This window comes from Coturnix japonica, chromosome 5 (assembly GCF_001577835.2).
Source record: "Coturnix japonica isolate 7356 chromosome 5, Coturnix japonica 2.1, whole genome shotgun sequence".
Lineage (NCBI taxonomy): Eukaryota > Metazoa > Chordata > Aves > Galliformes > Phasianidae > Coturnix > Coturnix japonica.
In genome coordinates, this window is record NC_029520.1 from 38,224,643 (window position 1) to 38,242,003 (window position 17,361).

The window sequence follows — 17,361 nt, forward strand, 5'->3', positions numbered from 1 at the left end:
TTACTTTTTGTCTTGCAAGCTGCAACACTGATTCTAGCATTATATCTGGAAGGAAAAAAATAACAATTATAAAAAATAAAGGACATTTATAAAGAAGACACATTTTCATAATTATTTCACATCCGCTTTAAAACAAGAGAGGTTGCATCATGGATCAGTAGGCCATCACTCCAGGCTAGCTATTTTGTATAATCAAAGATAATTTAAAGAAAATACTACATTTTCCTTTCAGTTTACAGCCTTTCAACCCTGCAAAGCAGTTCGGTAATAAATAAATAAATGTTTCACACAGTTACAGCAGGGAAAAAAAAATAAAAAAAATAAAAAAAATGAAGCCCAAGCAACCAGACTATAACTAAGATTAATAATTGAGGGAAGGGGGCGGGGGAAACAGTTTAAACAGAGCGTGCCCAAGGGAGAAAATGGGGGAAATTTTCCCAGCTGCGGCTCCATGCCGAGAGTTGTGCTCTGCTGCCACCTGGGCCGCGCCTCGGGACGTGCAGCCCGCAGAGCTCACCGAGCATTTGGGCGGCACCGCCCGCCGGCCTGGGAACCTCAATGGGGTCTGAGTGGGATCAGCCCTCATACCACCCTTTACTATAAATACGATGTGTAAATGAGTATAAATGTATACTGGTGCGGTATTTATTTATTTATTTATTTAGGGAGGGGGAGGCAAGGAAAGGTAGCAAACATTGCAACTTAGAGAAAACATATATAAATTAATATTACAAACCTAAAGGACCTTGCACATTACCTTGTATCCTCCCTATGTCTCCATGTTACAGTACTACAATATCGTCTTGACATCAGGCTCCTCTGAGCTGATGGCACTGACTTTGGAAAGCTTTCATGCACCTCATTACAGCTTTGAACTGCACATGCATTTTTTATTTTATTTCATTTTTATTTTTTTCCCTTCTTGTTGTTTTCCCTCTTTTTAGGGCTCTCCTCTGCTTCGGAGGAAACCTGTTCTGGCATGCTGAAGTTTGCTAGTGGTAAATATTTCTTCTGACTACAAAGTGCATGCATCAAAAAGGTTTTTGTTGTTGTTGTTGCTGTTGTTTTCTTTAAATAATCCCCCACAGAAATAAGCTCCTTTCTCGCTTGCTCTGCTGTTATTGATAACCTGTAAAGGAGATAGAGCTGAAGGTCTGAGTGAAATAGTGCTTTCAGATACGGAGTTTTAACCACATCAAGCTGAACAAAATGCAGTTCTGTATTAATTCCGTATGATGCATGTGGCGTTTTGCATACCAAACCTGGTGACAAAGGTGAGTCCCACAGGGACTGCTTTGCCGGGAGGATTTTTCCAGTCTCTAACCACAGAAGTATTTAGCTCTCCAACTGCTCTCCAGACTTGGTGGTTCAGATTTGTTTCAATTCAAGAACAGAAAATGACATGTAATGAAGTGCCCCCCAGCAAATAAGTGGTGCCCGTGCGACAAGCAGGGATGCAAAGGGTTAAGACGCTGACTTGCTTGCTAGGCAAAGTTTGAGGAAGAATATGTCTTGAGGCTGTGCACGCCGCAGCACCGCGTTTGAAATCCGTCACCCTCACTTAGGAGCTCCGCATCTCCGCTTGTCACCGGTGAATAATGATCACGCGGCGATAAGATCGCGCGGTGGCGGTGCGCCGGAGCCGCCGGGGGAGAAGCAGAGGGAAATTACGGGCGTTTAACGTTGCGGAGGGGGTTCCTCGGTCATCGGCGGTTTCAGGGTCAAACGACCGGCTGGACAGAGGCTTGGGAAGTATATTTCCTTCCTCCTTTCCTTGAAAGAACCCTTGGGCGATGGTGATAATCGGCAGCTATGGAAAGCAGAGACCTTGGTGGTGATCCTTAAAAAACTACCATGCCGGAGCCCAGCTGTTCTGCTACTTTCCCCCCTTGCAACCGGCCGGACCCGGTGGGCTTTGGGTGATTACCGGAGACCTCCGCACGAGCAGGTAATGACTAAAGTCTCTTCTGGACTGACACGACCTTGATATGACCAAAGTGCGTCCTGAGTATCTTTGATGCGAAGCGTGGGCTGAAGGTGGAACCCCACCCAACCCCTGTGAGCCCCAGGGCAGGACAGCAGCCAGCAGCGTTGCTGGAGTTTTCCTATTTCCACTTTGCTCGGTGTCGGATGGGGGGGGGGGGGGAGGGGGAGGGCATCAGGGAGCAGAAATGGTCCTGATCAACAGAGGCGCGCTCTTCCAGATCTCTGCCTAGGATAGCGACAGGTAGGTAATACTAGGGACGGGTGAAGAGAGGATGAGGAAACGTTCAGGGGAAAATGCACCGGTTTTCCATCAGCTTCAGGAAAGAGTCATAAATCACACACATATAAGTGCTATAAAAGTATGTAGAGCTTAAAAAAAAAAAAAATCCAGCAAAAGAAGACAGGTCTTGAAAAGTCAAAGAGGACCCAAGACAACCTTTTTTAAAAAGGTTGCTCGTTCGCCTTTGGACCCAGCGGGGCTTCTGCTCCTTTCATCCCTCGGGACCAGCTGGGAGCTGCAGGCAGAGACTCGACTTCAGAGAGATTCCGTCTCTTTGCCGGGGACAGCGACTAGCCCCGCGGCTCTGAGCCGCGCCAGCCCCGCTCTGTGCAGGTGGCCGAGCCCTGCGTAGGGACTCGGAGCGTGGAGGCTCCATAACGGGGGCGTGGAGCCCCGAGACAGCAATTCCTCTCAGGGAAGCTAGGAGATGAGGTGATGTCTCCCCCTCAGATTTTTTTTCCCTCACCGAGCCCCCTACGGAACGCCAAGCTACCTGCGCTCCCACTTTCGCACTTCCTCCCCGTGTCCACGTAGGTGAGGGCACAAGTCCCTCTCCGAGAAGCAGCACGCTCGGCTGGGGGCTGTAACACTCGACGCCCTCCCACTCCCCCGCAGGACAGAGACCCGGGGGCGAAGTTACGCGCTGAGCACCGGGCCAGGCTGACCTGCGACCCGCCTGCTCGGAACGCCTCTGAAGCTGGGAGTGAGTCAGCCCTCCCCTACAGAAGGGAGAGGGAGGTGCGGAGACAATGGAGAGTGAATCAGCTCCTGAAAGGAGCGAAAAGGCTGAGCTAAAATCAGCTGGAGGTGAGGGGGAAGCACACCCCGAGGCATTTCGGTTGCCTTTTCGGTTTCCTGGACACATGGCATTGATCAGGTCTCCTCCATCCCCTCCCAGCCTCTCTCTCTTAAAGTAACTCGCAGCCAAATCCATGCTATTCATTTTCTTTGCTAATGGAGGAATTTGAGGCAAATCTTCACACCCCACATCCTACCTTGACGGCTGCATCGCATTGCCCGGGTGCTTCTCGATGTTAAACACTCTTCTACCTGGGCTTGTCAGGACAAGGTAAGAACCTACTAGGGAACTGGGTTACCCCAAAACAAGCCCATATAACTTGATATACACACACGAAGTGCTGCAGAAGGGATTAGTACGGGGGCGTTGGTAACCCTCTGGGGCAAAAGGTGGTTTCCCCGGTGGTTTTAAAGCTTTCCTGGCTGAGCATGAAAACCAGACGGGATACTGAAGGAGCTCTGTCTCTTCCCCGAGGGCTAGACTTTCATTCTGTGTTATATTTATCCAGTGCTGCTGTTGCCCACCTAAAAGTTCGCAAGCGGGAGGGAGATTAACAGAAAGGAAAGGGGCGAGAGGCGGGCTCGGCGCCGGCAGAACATGAAATATCGCCATGTTGGCGGAGAGCGCAGCCTTGATTTTAGCTACCGAGGGCATCTCCCGGCTATGTCCGCAGGTCGCTGACCAGTTTGCTCCCCGCCTTCCATTCCGATACCCCCTCAAGGACCCCCGAGCAGCACGATTGAGGCCGCCCGCCACGGAGCACAGCGATCCCCACACCCTCCTTCCGCTCCGCCTCGGCTCCCGACGAGGCGGGGCGCGCTGTGGGGGCTGCGCACTCCTGGAGCGCCGCCCGCCCGCTGCTGCCCCTCGCTGCGAGCCGGGGGCGGGGAGGATTGCGGAGGGAGGGAGCTCGCTGAGCTGCCATCAGCAAGTAATGGGTTAAGAGAGGGAGCCAAAAAAAAAAAAAAAAAAAAAAAAAAAAAAAAAAAGAAAGGAAGAGAGAAAACCTAGTCTGACTTTGCCTCTTGGAAAGCTTTAGGTTGCAGCCCTGCCTTCCAAGCATTCTTTAAACTAGAAATGTGGGAGGGACTCCAGGGGAGAGAGAGAGGAGAGAGAGATGGCTATCAACTGAATTCATTACTGTAAACATCTCCCTGGGGTGTCAGGCAGGGAGGAAAAAAAGGCACGACTCACATTAGCAGGGAATAGTCAGATCTGAGGCATCGTTACTGCTAAGATCAGCCTCCAACGCCGGCTGAAGGCAGGCGCGGCGCTCGGAGGGAGCCAGCCGCACGCAATCACACATACACTCACATCTGTGTGTTCGATGCCTCCTCCGACGTCCAAGGGTCCTGGGTCTCCGTGCCAGCTCCTCATGTGATCCTCTCACCATTTCTAGAGGACAGAGAGAGGAAAAAAACAAAAAAAAAGAAAGAAAGAAAAGAGAAAGCAACGTCCTCGCGGCCCCTTCTCATTCCATTTTTTTTTTTTTTTTTTTTTTTTTTTTTCTTTGCCGGAGAAGGAGGAGCGGCGAGGGAAAGAGGAGCAAATCGAGGAGAGAAAGTGCGTTGGGGATGCCAGAGCCGAGGGCTGCGCGCCGTAGGAGGAGGTGGTGGAGAAGGGGGGAGGACGATGCCGCTGCCTCCTAAGGGAGGAGGGAGGCGCGGGGGCCGCTCCGGAGAAGAGCGGCGGCGGGCAGCGGGCCCCAGGGGCTGGCCAGGAGCGGCAGGCGGCGGCCAGAAGAGAGGAGCGGCGGCGGCAGAGGAAAAGTTTTGGTGCGGGGGGCCAGAGGCGCGGAGGGGGATTATGATCGGTGCCGGCGAGGGATTCCCAGACACTGTCAGGTACAGTTGGGATTTCATTTCTCTCCCTTTTCCTTCCTGGTAATTCCAGCCCAGGCGATTTAAAACCCGGTACCCTTTGCGAAGGCAAAGTTGAGGGGCCGGGATCGCGTGCGCCTCATTAGAGCCCCGTGCCTGCAAGTGTGCGGCAGCAGGCACACGCGCAATTTATGAATGGCCAGCGGCAAGTGTGAGGAGGGTCGGCGGGCGGTTGTACCGCAGTGCTCGGGTCAGGAGCTCTCAGCCGACCCGAGTAACCAGGTTCTCGGGCTCGTTTCGATGTCGAAAGCAGCCCCCAGCCCCCGCCAGGCGCCGCGCAGAGCAGCCCTCCTGCTGTAGGAAACTGGCGGAGCGCGCGTACGAGAGCGACCATAGACGTGTTCGGGGAGGTGATTTGGAGAAAATAGGAACTTCAAAAGATGAGTCTCAGTCGGTGGCGGTCGTCGAAGTCCACGCTGGCCAGCGTTCCGAGGTGTAAAAAAACTGGGAGAGCAGGGAGCTGAGGCCTCCGAGAGGTTTTGTCACGTTTCCATCAGCAGCCCCCGGAGCTGGGGTTGGTTAGTGAGTGGGGGCGAGGTGAAGGGAATGGGAGTACAAAGGAGCCCCTCATAGAGCTCCTAAGTTAGACGGTGATCTCTGGCAAAATAATTATAAATATTGCAAAGGGGATGGGCAGGGGGAGGGGAGAAATGAGACGAGAAGCAGGTCGCGAAAAGGAATAAAACAGCTGAAAAGAGCTCGCTAGAGCATGAGATATAATCGCGTGAAAGATAAAGAAATCAGTAGCAAAGTAGGAAAGTAAGACTGTCCACCTCCTTTCGATAGTGGGAATCAGTCAACAGGAGCTTTTAATTAATTTTAATGGAGGAAATCTGTTTTAAGGCTTACAATAAGCTAATAAATCCAAGGCACAAATCCGTGTAAATTCCTGTACAGTGTGCGCAAAGTACTGATTAGATTCTTCAGGTGCTGCTTTTTTATTATTATTATTATTATTATTATTATTATTATTATTATTATTATTATTATTTTCCCCAATGCAGAGCTCAGCTAAAGGGAAAGGGAGAGGTTCCTTGCATGAAAAGATACTAAAGCAAGTCAGACCTCTTTCAAACATGCACACACACATGCACAGAAAGAGGGTGTATGTTAAAAATATGTTTACTTAGTGCAGTGCTTGTAGGGATATCAAACCATTTTGAAGTTTGAGATTGATCATTACCTGAGTTACAACAAATACCAACTTCTGTGAGGCATTCATACTTTCTTTCTTTGATATCACCTTTTTCCAAGAACGCCCTTAAATAACTGCGTTTTCAGAGACAGTTTGTGGGTTGGTTTTATAAATGCATGTTTTTGGAAGGGAGAAAAGGTCTGTCCTGGAAATATTTTTCTCCAAACTTTTTAAAGGTATCATATCTGTAATACTACTCACCATTATTTCCTTCTTTCTTTTGAAGAGTTAATATATGCAATATGCAATGCTGTCATTGGGATTTAATCAAAATGGTGTAAGAGATGCTAATGTTGGTCTTGTTTCCAAAAATGATGGAAGAGATTTCAAACATCATTACCACTGATAGAAGATTTGCTATTAAAACTGTTGTTCTTTATCCTGATAAGGTAGTTAAGCAGTTAAAAATGATAGTGAAGAACTATAGTACTATAGGTAAAAGTCAAAGCACTGTGTAAGTACACTGTCTATACAAGCATCTGCAACTAACAGTCAGCAGTGTTTTTTCCAAAGTTCCAGTCTGTAGCAAGGAGAAGTCGTGCTGGAATGCATCCAGCATTCTTATGAGATTCACTCCTTACACACATGTACACCCTATACTTTGTATAAGGTGATGTTATCTGTATTTGGCTTTGAGAGTCTGGATCTAATTTGAGCCACTGTTACAAGTCACATTTATATCTTGGCCTGCTGGGTATTTTGATTTAGGATGTAGACATATCTCCTTTCCGGAACCCTACACCCTCCCAGTTGGAATCTGCATTACATAGGCTATGATTTTTTTTCTAAGAATAAATAATGCTTACCTTTAAATGCTTAAAATAGCAGTACCCAAAACATGGCATGTCATTAAGGCTGACTTCCCTACCCTTATTGCAGAAAGGATGGAAAGACATAGTTTTACCAAGTCAAGAAAACAAAAAGAATTTTAAACAAACATCACTATCAGGCTTTTCCTGTACTGTACTTTCTATTTAAAGAACTACAAAGAAAGCACACTTAGGATAATATTGTTTCCAGGAAGGTGAGAACTTTATTTCTTAATCATTTCTACTACCTCTTTAATCTCAAAAATGAGTTCATTTTTCATAAGATTACTTTCAGGCTGTTACCAGACTGATTCAAATCCAGTCCATTAGTGACCTCTATCTGTGAAAAGTGTATAGTCAGAGGTGTTTTCTGCCTCCTGTTTCTTTTCCCCCTGTTATGGCTTGGAAACACAGGCTTTGTATTACTTTGGTCTTTTATTCCTGCATCTAGCTTGTCAGGTTGTCAATACTATATCTGTCACCAACAGTGTTTTGCTAGTAATTTAAACAGGAAAACAAGAAAACTAAACTCTAGTTCCAAATGTGTGTCAAGAACTTGGGGAAAAACAACAACAACAACAAAACAACAACAATAAAAAAAAAACACCTGAATTTTGGAAAGCTATTCCAGAGATAATGAACATTTGCAAGAAAATCTGAAAAATAAAAAGAATATAGTCATATTAAAAATCAGTAACAAAGAAAGTGCATTTATGTTGGTCTGATGGCTTAATACTTACTTTAAAGTTGGATGACTGTATGTGAAATTTTATTGCCCTTGAGTGCTTACATAATATCTGAAACTTGAGACAAACAGTCTGACCAGATATATTATAAGTAGACTTTATAGTAGCAGGGTGTTTAAAAAATGAAAAAAATAAAATATCCAGCTGTGTCTGTATGTCAGAGATCAAGGAAAAGGGGGTCTTTATAAACAGATGGTCTCTTTTAGTGGATTATTAAACCCAGCTTCCCAATACTAATTTGTCTCTTGTTTATATCCACATCTATACTCCATGTTTTAGTTAGTGATTATAAATGGCAGTTGAGGACTTGACCATCAGTATCTTTGGGTAGGTGAATACCATTGTTTGACATTTCCCAGACTGTGGTTGATTACCTCAGCACTTGGTAATATGATGGTTTTAGGTGCTTCCTTCTTGGCAGTCATTTCAGAAATTTCTCTGTCAATGCTTTTTATTTATTTCTTCAAGAAATGAAAAGAACTGGAACTTGCCCTAAAGGTATAAGAAATACATTTTATTTTCTTTTGGTGAACCATATATTTATTTATGAAAAAAGGAAAAAAAACCAAACCATGATATGTAGATATTATTGTGCAATAGGCTAATTTACCATACGCTAAAGATATGAGATTTAGTCCCCCTAAAGCTATACATAACCTATTCCTTTCAAGTAACTGACTTCTTTTAAAGAAAAAAGCAACCACACACACACACACACACACACACACAAAAGTCATTAAAATATTTTTCTTGACAAAGATGTTTTATTCATGTATTTAAAGTAGACCTAAGTAGACCCAATCTTTAATCCATAGGTAATACCCAGAAAGGAATCATTTCAAACAAAAACTATTATCTGCTCAACAAATTATACTCTAGTCACGTCAAATCACATCTCTCAGGAATAGTAAAATTTAACATTTTCAGCTACCAGTGAAAACTGTTGGGAACTTTTTACGCGTTCCTTTTAAATTGGTGATTTACTCAGCTAAACATTTTTCGTTGTTGTTTTCATATTGTTTTTCCCTCTTCAATTCCTTCTTCTGATGTAGCTTTTTGAGTTGAATCAAAACTAAATACTAGCAACATTTTAAAACAAGTCCATCATAAAGCATTCCTGAAAACTTAATGATACATACAACCATAAAACATTTCTTCTAAAAAGAAATATTGTGCTATCTATCTGCTCTACCTGGAAGCAATCTTCTGTGCATTCTACTTCAAGCTCCAACTGTTTTATTTATTAATTTGTACATTTGTTGTTGTCATGTTTTAAAAACACATATCTATTCTAGTATAACATAGAAGAATGTGCAACTTGGTAGAACTGTTAATCACTCAAAGGTGTGCTGTCATTGAAACTGATCCTTCAGTCTTGTAGACAAAACTTCATAGGTTTGGATGTGCAGGATAAGATCATTGCTAGACTCAAAAGAGAGAAATTTACTTCAGCCTCAAGTGAGAGGGTACTTGCTTCCAACATGGAGTGGTTGTTATTTTGTAGGACCTGCTGCTTTTGAAGCAGAGTCTTAAGGGTCATGGTTAACATTCTCACTTGGCTTTCAAATCAAAAGGCCATTTTCATAATTATTAATCGCTGCCACATATTCATAAGATAAATTAACACTGTAATTTTCTGTGACAGTTATGGGTTAAAGACTTCAATCAAAGTAATATGAAAAGGAAAAATAATTTTAAAAGGTAATTTGGACAATAATCTATAGATTACTGTAACAGTGTGCATTCTAGTTTTGTAAATCCTGGCCCAGATGGGTATATATCTTGAGCCATGGATTGCAGAAGATAGCTTTTAGTTTCTTTCATCATCATTTGTGACCATATGACAATTAAGCCATTTGAATAGAGGGGGAAGAGTTCTCTTTAGTGAAAGTTCTTTATTATGGACAGGCTGTCATGTGAACTCCAATTATCTCAAAAATGCAATAAAAAAAAAATCACATAGACATCAAATTAGTTCCTTCATTAAGTCATGTTATCTATGATTGAATTAGTCTGAACCTATTCTACAGTCTCTATTCTGACAAAATTATGTTAATGTCAGGGATCTTGATGGAGAATTAAAGGATTACAGCGAAAGATTTAGATTAATCTCCATGATTTGTTAGCCATTTAATGTCATGCGTAGTGACTCCAGCACAGTCTCAGTAGACTAGATGCTAGGCTCTTCTTGTAGTAAGTACTGTAAACTGTACGGAAATACTCTGTGACCCATTAAGAGCAGGAAAGGTCAGAGCTTTGAATGAAAAGCTTCATCAGCACCTTCTCAGAACTGAAATCAGTGTGCAGCAGTGTCACTCCCAATTCCTGCTGGCAGCCTTTGTTATCCTCTCATCAAAACACATAGGGAAAATTAAGCTGAAGAGAAAAGCTTTTCTCAACAGTAGTTCTGGTCTTGCGCCGTATAGTTGCATGATTAACTCTTACCTCCCAGAGCTGTTCTGTAAGAGTTAAACCAAGAGACATCATGTGGGAGAGGGCAGCCCAGGGAGGGAAAGGATGCAGTTCTCTCACATCATGCATTAACATTGCTGGAAGTCTTTGGTGGTGCACATCAGAGTACCAAACCTTGGTCAAACTGCAGTCTTAGGGTCATCAGCCCTAGGCTTGTAAGTTCAGAGTTGCAACTATTTCTTTCTCTAGAGATTTCTTGCATGCTTTTCCTATAGAGAAAAAGAGCTGCAGTATTTTACCTGTTTTAAAATGTCTATGACATTCACAGTGTCATTGTAAATGACTACAAGAAAAAATAAATGTTACTTTAGACCAAAACTACTTTTCTTGAAAGAATACAAGATTTAATGTTAGTAGTTCTAAAGAGGAAACACAACTTATAATTACTGTATGTGCTACATACATAGGTAACTATGTCTATAATCATGGAGATCACCCTCAGACCCTTAAAAACTTTTAGTTAATTTTCATCTAAAATAGTTTTGTTGGTGACTTGCAAACAAAATTAAACAAGAGAAAAAGAACATATATATTTTCCCCAGTGTACTGGAATTCTCTAGTTTGGTTAAAATACTGAGGTATTGCTCAATATTATTCCCAAGGTGAATGGAAGGAGTCTGTAGCAAACCTAAACCTGTTTAAACCTAAACCTGCTTAGACAGAACTTCACAGTGTAAAGATTATTTTTTAAATTAATTTATTTTATTCCAGACTCAATCCTTCTCTTCAATAGCAAGTTAACTTCATAGACACTCTTCTTATGATTAGGGTTTACTCATGAGTAGTAATTTGAATACCCCCAAAGTGATGTCATTCAGCTGTAATTGAAGATAATACTACCCCATCAGAGATTGTCTGGTTGTATGCTTTCATTAGTAGTGGCTTCACATATGTTTGTGGAAACAAGCTATGTAGATAGAAGTGATTTAAATGACTAGGATTACATCCATATTAGGACTCCAGCAATATGCGTGTTTGTCACAGACATAACCTACATAGTAGCACTGCTGCAAAATCTATCCATAGTCAAGGCATTGGGTATGCATGTCATTTAATGAATGATTATTCTAGTGAGGTAGCAAGCCTATTGCATGCCTAAAATTTTAGCTGAAATCAAGTGAGGTGTCTCTAAATGAACTCTAGATGCTTGTGTTACCTTACAATTTCACTTGTGATCTAGGAAGTTTTTCCTAGGTGATGTTTCTTGTGTCACTGAAAGATTTGCATCAAGCTAAATGTACTCCATTTAGCCATCTTGTTTATCTTGTTTCACAGGTCACAGTACTGACTGATCTAGGTTTACCTTATTTGTATGGTTAACCACTTTGCTTTGGTGTTAGTTGCAAGCACTCCTAGACTAAGCATTCTTTCTTAAGCTGTATTACTTGAAAATTTACTGTTTGTTTCATAACAGTTTAGATACCTGTATGTTTCTAAAAAAAAATTGAAGCTTTGTCCTCTTAACGCTTGAATTGTTATGAATGTGGATTTGGTGGTAGAGGGACAGACTGAGTCTATTTTCATATGCTAAATCTCTAAATGTATATTGTGTTGTATTGTAATGATCCACTACTATAAGTCTCTATGTTATTCATGGAACCAGAAAACCTGGAGTTGGAAAATGCTAGCCAATAACTCACAGTCATAAAATTTACATCCTTGCTTTAAATGTTTTCAGAGATTTCATGTGAGACTTTATCCATTGAACTGCCCATAGAAAATTAATTTCTGACAGAAAATAAGAAAAAGAAAAAATTAAAATCATTATTATTCATACTGATATAATTCTGTATATATAATGCAAATTTAGCAGTCTACAAACAAATTTCCTCATGCTGAAGATGAGTATACAGTTAGAGACTGTTAAAATTTAACAGAACATGAACACATCCACACAGAGTCATTCCCAGCTGTATTGCTAAATCCTGTGTATCAAATTGCTATATGCCCAACAGTGATATTTGAAATAGCTCATTTTGGCTTTGTGCCATGCTGCTCAGTGAAGAGCTTCTTCTTGCAGCATTTCTGCAGTAAATTTTAAAATGCATCTTGCCTGTGTATGTAAGTCTTTTTTATTTGAGAAATTACTTTCACTCTTTGACAAAATTAGTTTTGGAACCTTATTCTTTTGCAGTACAGTGCAACAGCCTTTACCCAGAGAGCAGCACCTACCATTACAGTTTTGAAAATACTCAGGCAAGAAGGAAGCACATTGGGCATCTATCTCTCTTTTTTTGTGTGTGTGTTTTGGATGCCACTGGCAGAGCCAAGTTGCTTATCGTTGTTCAGAGACACCTGAGCCTCTGTTAGAGCATCTGGCAGAAGGGTTATTTTATTTGCTCTGTCTACCTATCATAATCTCTTTTTTTATGGATGTGGTATTGTGATGAATTTGCATGTACAGGCCTTCACACGAAGTGTTATAAAAATTTGAAAAAAAAAAAAGCTTTCTGAAAGCACTTGAATAGTAAAGGATGATTTAGCAAAATAATTTCCTTCTAATGCTAAGTTAGCATCTTCCTTTTTATTATTATTTAAGTAGATGGCAGTGCAGTTTGTGATACTATAGAATATTGATATGGAAGCTGTATGATCTTTCCTGTTGTGTTGTTTTGGTTTTTTTATTGTTTTATTTTTTTTGTCGCCTAGCTCCTCACCTTCATAATTAATGAATTACTGTTTCCACAACTGGTACTCTGTTTGATATAGTTTTAAAAAGAATGATGCAGTTGAATTTCTACATAGTGTTGAATCTGTCTCCACTCTAGTGCTTTAAGTTTTAGTTACGCAAAATTCCATTAAAACTCTGTGATTTAATATTAAATTAAAAAGTTAAAAAATCCCAGTTCAGGAGCTATGGAATTCTCATTGTTAACATGATGTTCTGTCCTACATTGTGTAATCTTATCAGTATCTATTTAACTTAATATTTGGTACTAAATACAGGTTTCAACTAGTTAGTCTATTATCACAGAATTCAAACATTCAGCTGTATCCTCAGATCAGCACAGTAGATCTTTATAAATCTGGAATTAATGAGATGTTAGAGTTGCTGCCAGGAGCTCTGGCAACAGCACTGTTTTTCTGCCCAGATTCTCTTTCCTGCAAAAATTTCTTATCAGCAGATCCACACATCCTACATGTTGCAACTGTGGATTTACAGATAAGAGGACAAAAATGACTGAAAGCGGATGGATGGCATAAGCATAAATAGGTTATGAGTTCCCAGCTCAAGGGCTTGATCCAAACACTAGGAGGAGATATCATAAATTTCGGGCCGCCTTCCCCCCCCTGCCCAAGGATAAGGAGCTGTCTAGGAAGGGTTTGGCTTTAATTCTTTGCCCTTCGTTTGTCCAAAGTCAAAAGTGCATAAATCAGTCTGTATGGACAGAGATGACTCTGAAATTCATAACCACTCATCTCTGTGACATTGATGAAAACTCTCTCGGATCAAATGCATAGGTATTCTAATTATGAACCTCTGATATTCAGAACTTCCCTTAGGCCATCAATATCTCATATGCAATCATATTTTACAAGCTGCTGAAATGGTTGTCTGGTTGTACATGTGCTGATTGAGAGAAGACATCCTACAGTCTAGGCTTCTAGCTGTGGAAGGATAATCTTCTTTAAGCACAGGGAGAATAAACTCCTTTATATTTCATATAAACATCAAATATAACATCAGTATTTGTTCACAAACTAACTAGTTCTTCTGAATATATGTTTGGGGAACTTGGGAGGAGGTGTTTTATAGCCCTGTGTCTTGTACTGAATGATAACCATGTTTGGTGAAAAGGCTTTCATTTACCTCCTTTAGTGTTATGCTAAAAGTCTATCTTTTGCATACTAGAAGAAAGACAAATAACATAAAAATCAGTAGCCTTTCTGTGACATCCCTCTCACCCTCTGGGGTACTTCCATTGTCGTATATTTGTATTCTGGTAGTAGCACACTTCTCTCCTGTTTTTGTCTGTCTTTGTTTTTTAAATACATGTAACAGCAAAGGCTGAATCAGAATTTTGAATTTGTTGTTCAGTTGAGAAGAACTTTTTTAAAGCTAGAGCTCATTCTGTTGTATCTGCTACGTCAGGTACATTGAAGACACAAAGTATCCTAAGAGTACTATGAAATCTAAAATAAACAGTAGTTCAGGCGGAAGCTTTTATTTTTATTTGAATATACAGTATTCTGGAGAGGTGGGATAAAAGCAGGAAAGGGAAAGTGACTCAAAATAAGGGGTGAAAAACAGGATGACAGTGAGTAATCAAAATTGTCCAGGCTGAATGAGACACAGAGATAAAAAATAAATTAAAAAAAAATCAACTTTCAGTGTATCAGGAAGACGGAATTTCTCAGCGATCAGTTTTAAACACCTAATATTTACTGGAGAGGAGAAGTAGGACAATGTACAATCGAGGAATAGCTGGAAGAGAAAGATCTGTGATGTTCTGTCAGTTATTTCTGTTGTGGAAAAAAGCATATGTGAATTATCAGGGAGAGTTAAAGCTATCTCATTGTGTTTTAGTTCTACAATAAAATTCTGTCTGCCTTGGTGAATCAGACAAGGTGAGCTTGTATTTCCTCTTAATATTGTTCCACGTCCTCATTTTTTGTGACCTCAGGCACTCTGCATGTTAACCTTAAGGAGAAATATGGGATATGGAGTGAAGATAGGATGGAAAAAGTAACTAGTGAGTAACTAATCTCAAATTTTCCTCTCAGGCATGAAGATCGTTTTACAGAGATAAATTTGCGGAATAAAAGTGGAATAATGATTATTTGTTTTTTTTTTAAATATGTAATATGGGTCCTGTCAACTTTTATGTTGTTTAGATTTCTCTTGCCTTTAGACCTCTCATCTAAAAGAGCCTGGAGTTCCATTATGTAATAAAAGACTTAATATGAGGAAAACTGGGAAGAAATGACACTGAAGTTGGTCTTCATTATTCTTGTTTAAAAAAAACATGCTGAAGGAAATGGTCTTTGTGTACTGCAACACACAGAGTTGTGATGCTGCTCTTGCATCATTAGTGCATTCATGCTGTCCTGTTGATTAAATCACTGGGTAGGTCAGGCATTGATCAAACTCCACATTGTGGTCTGAGCTTGTATCATGACCTTGCAGCTGATTGTGGGACAGAATTCAACAATGACTTTTAAAAACGGTGAGGGGTAAAGAGTGGTGCATGCTGGGGACTGAAAGGACAGAAGTCGCAGAGACTCTCTGCATGTATATACACATGGAAAGTCTGGCATTTTTCTTCCTTCAGCCACTGCAAATGCACACACTCATCAGCAGTACTAAATCCAGGCATTTAAGGTGAAGGAGATGGGTCCTTTGTTGGTGAGGGTATTTATATGTGTCCTTGCTTTGGTAGAGGTGTACAGTCTTTCAATGATTTCAGCATTCTCCATAAAGTGTTTAGGTAGGAATAATATTTGGGTCAATATGTAACTCTGCTAAGTTGGTTCCTTGAAATTTTACAGAAAGTCTAGCAAAGAACCTGACCAGGATGCAGTTACAGCAACCGTAAAAGAAAAGAAAAACCTCAGTGGAGAGACAGCACTGTGTGGGTTAATGTTGGCTGTTCACTCAAATGAAGCTTTCTGTGAGTGATGAAATGCAAGTTGGATGGTCTCAGTCAAGCTTCTCGTGAATAGCTGCCCACAGTGGAATAACAACTATGTAGATTAGCTGTGTGAATACTCCAGGACAGGTGCGGGACTGAACTGCACTGACACAACTGTCCCAAGGAGCAGTGTGTGTGATGCTTCACCAGTGAGTGAAACACTTCACTATTTCATTTTCACAAGCAGTAAAACTCACTCAAACTTTTTTAATCAATTGGTTTTAAGGAGTTGGATGAAACTCATATATTTTTTTGTCAGATTTTCAAGTCTATTATTAGACGTTTCAAGGAAAGGGAGCACAAGTGAAAATTAAAACACTCTGAATTATTTCTTACTCGTCATCATTTCTCTCTTGTTCTCAAGAACAATATTATGGCTTCTGATGCATCTTTCCTAACAGACCAGGAAAAATAACAAGAAAATGTAATTCTTTTAGAGTTTAAGAGGGGACAATATGACACAGGGTTTCTTCTACTGAATACAAAACCATTCTGTTTCTATTTGAAATCTAGACACAGCTTACGGTGATCTATGTGAAATGAAAGGTTGTGGACTTGGGTAACGCACCACTATTAACTGAGACTCATTTTTCCATTCCCTGTCAGTAGTGAAAAGATTTATTATATAAGGGGGATGAGCCATTCTTTCACTTCCAAGTCCTCTTCTTCCTCTGTTCTCACAAAGCCAAGCGGAGTGAAAGTCACACTGTGCATGTCCTTATAAGAAGCACATAGCCAGAAACTAACTGTACTATTTTCCTGGTGTAAAAAGTGATATCATAAATGAAAGACAGAAGGAAGAGTAAATAGTGGGATTGGATCAAGGGAATATTGTTGCACAGGCAGACTCAGCTGCTTAATGTTAGTTATATAGGTCTTGTGTAAATTAGGGCTGAAATGGTCCACAGTAGCTGAATATCCACAACATGAAAAAGAAAAGTTCTCTATTAAGGTACTTGCTAGAGCCAGAACTGTAGAACAACCTTTTTTCCTTAACAGGAAGGGGAAAGATTGTGGTTTGGTATCTGATACTGCACCATTTGGGCCCCAGTTGCCACTGAATCAATAAAGAACCATACTCTTCAAATTTCTCACATGAAGTATACATATATATATGTATATATATTTTGTTTTAACAAGGTGATTGATGAGATGTTTGGGCTTAAGATGGTCTTATGGTCATGTTTACAGCACTGCTGTAGTTATTTACTGCATAGTTTGAAGTTTCAGATTCATATGTGGATGTGGTTATATAATATACTGAGGCATCTATTTATACTTCATGTTTCTTCTATCTGTCTCATAGCAATTGCTACACCCTTTGCGACTGAAATATTTTCTATGACATTTTTCAGACTTGCCACCATTGCTTTATCTAATGAGGCTTGATTTTTGTATGCATGTGACCAGTATGGGCATGAAATAAAAGTCTAAAAAATTTACCAGTCTAACCTTCATCTCATTGTGCCAAAGGACTGCGAGCATAGTGGTTTTTATTGATGTAACTCTAGAATTTTGGCACTTGCATTAAATTTTAACTGTTCAGTTTTAGTGAATTTAA

At 40.9% G+C, this 17,361-nt stretch overlaps 2 protein-coding genes across 2 annotated transcripts in view; one reads left to right on the forward strand and one right to left on the reverse strand.

The window, feature by feature from the left end:
* Nucleotides 1–621: 621 nt before the first annotated feature.
* Nucleotides 622–17,361, forward strand: part of FLRT2 (fibronectin leucine rich transmembrane protein 2) — a 62,910-nt gene continuing 46,170 nt past the window's right edge. The window contains exons 1-2 of the mRNA XM_015865238.2: nucleotides 622–1,948; nucleotides 4,588–4,909. The gene's annotated coding sequence lies outside the window, so the exon portion shown is untranslated. The remainder of the gene's footprint in view (nucleotides 1,949–4,587; nucleotides 4,910–17,361) is intronic.
* Nucleotides 919–3,228, reverse strand: LOC107315174. The gene has a single exon (XM_015865239.2). It carries the CDS (start codon nucleotides 3,207–3,209, stop codon nucleotides 2,478–2,480), a length of 732 nt encoding a protein of 243 aa, XP_015720725.1. The 5' UTR covers nucleotides 3,210–3,228; the 3' UTR covers nucleotides 919–2,477.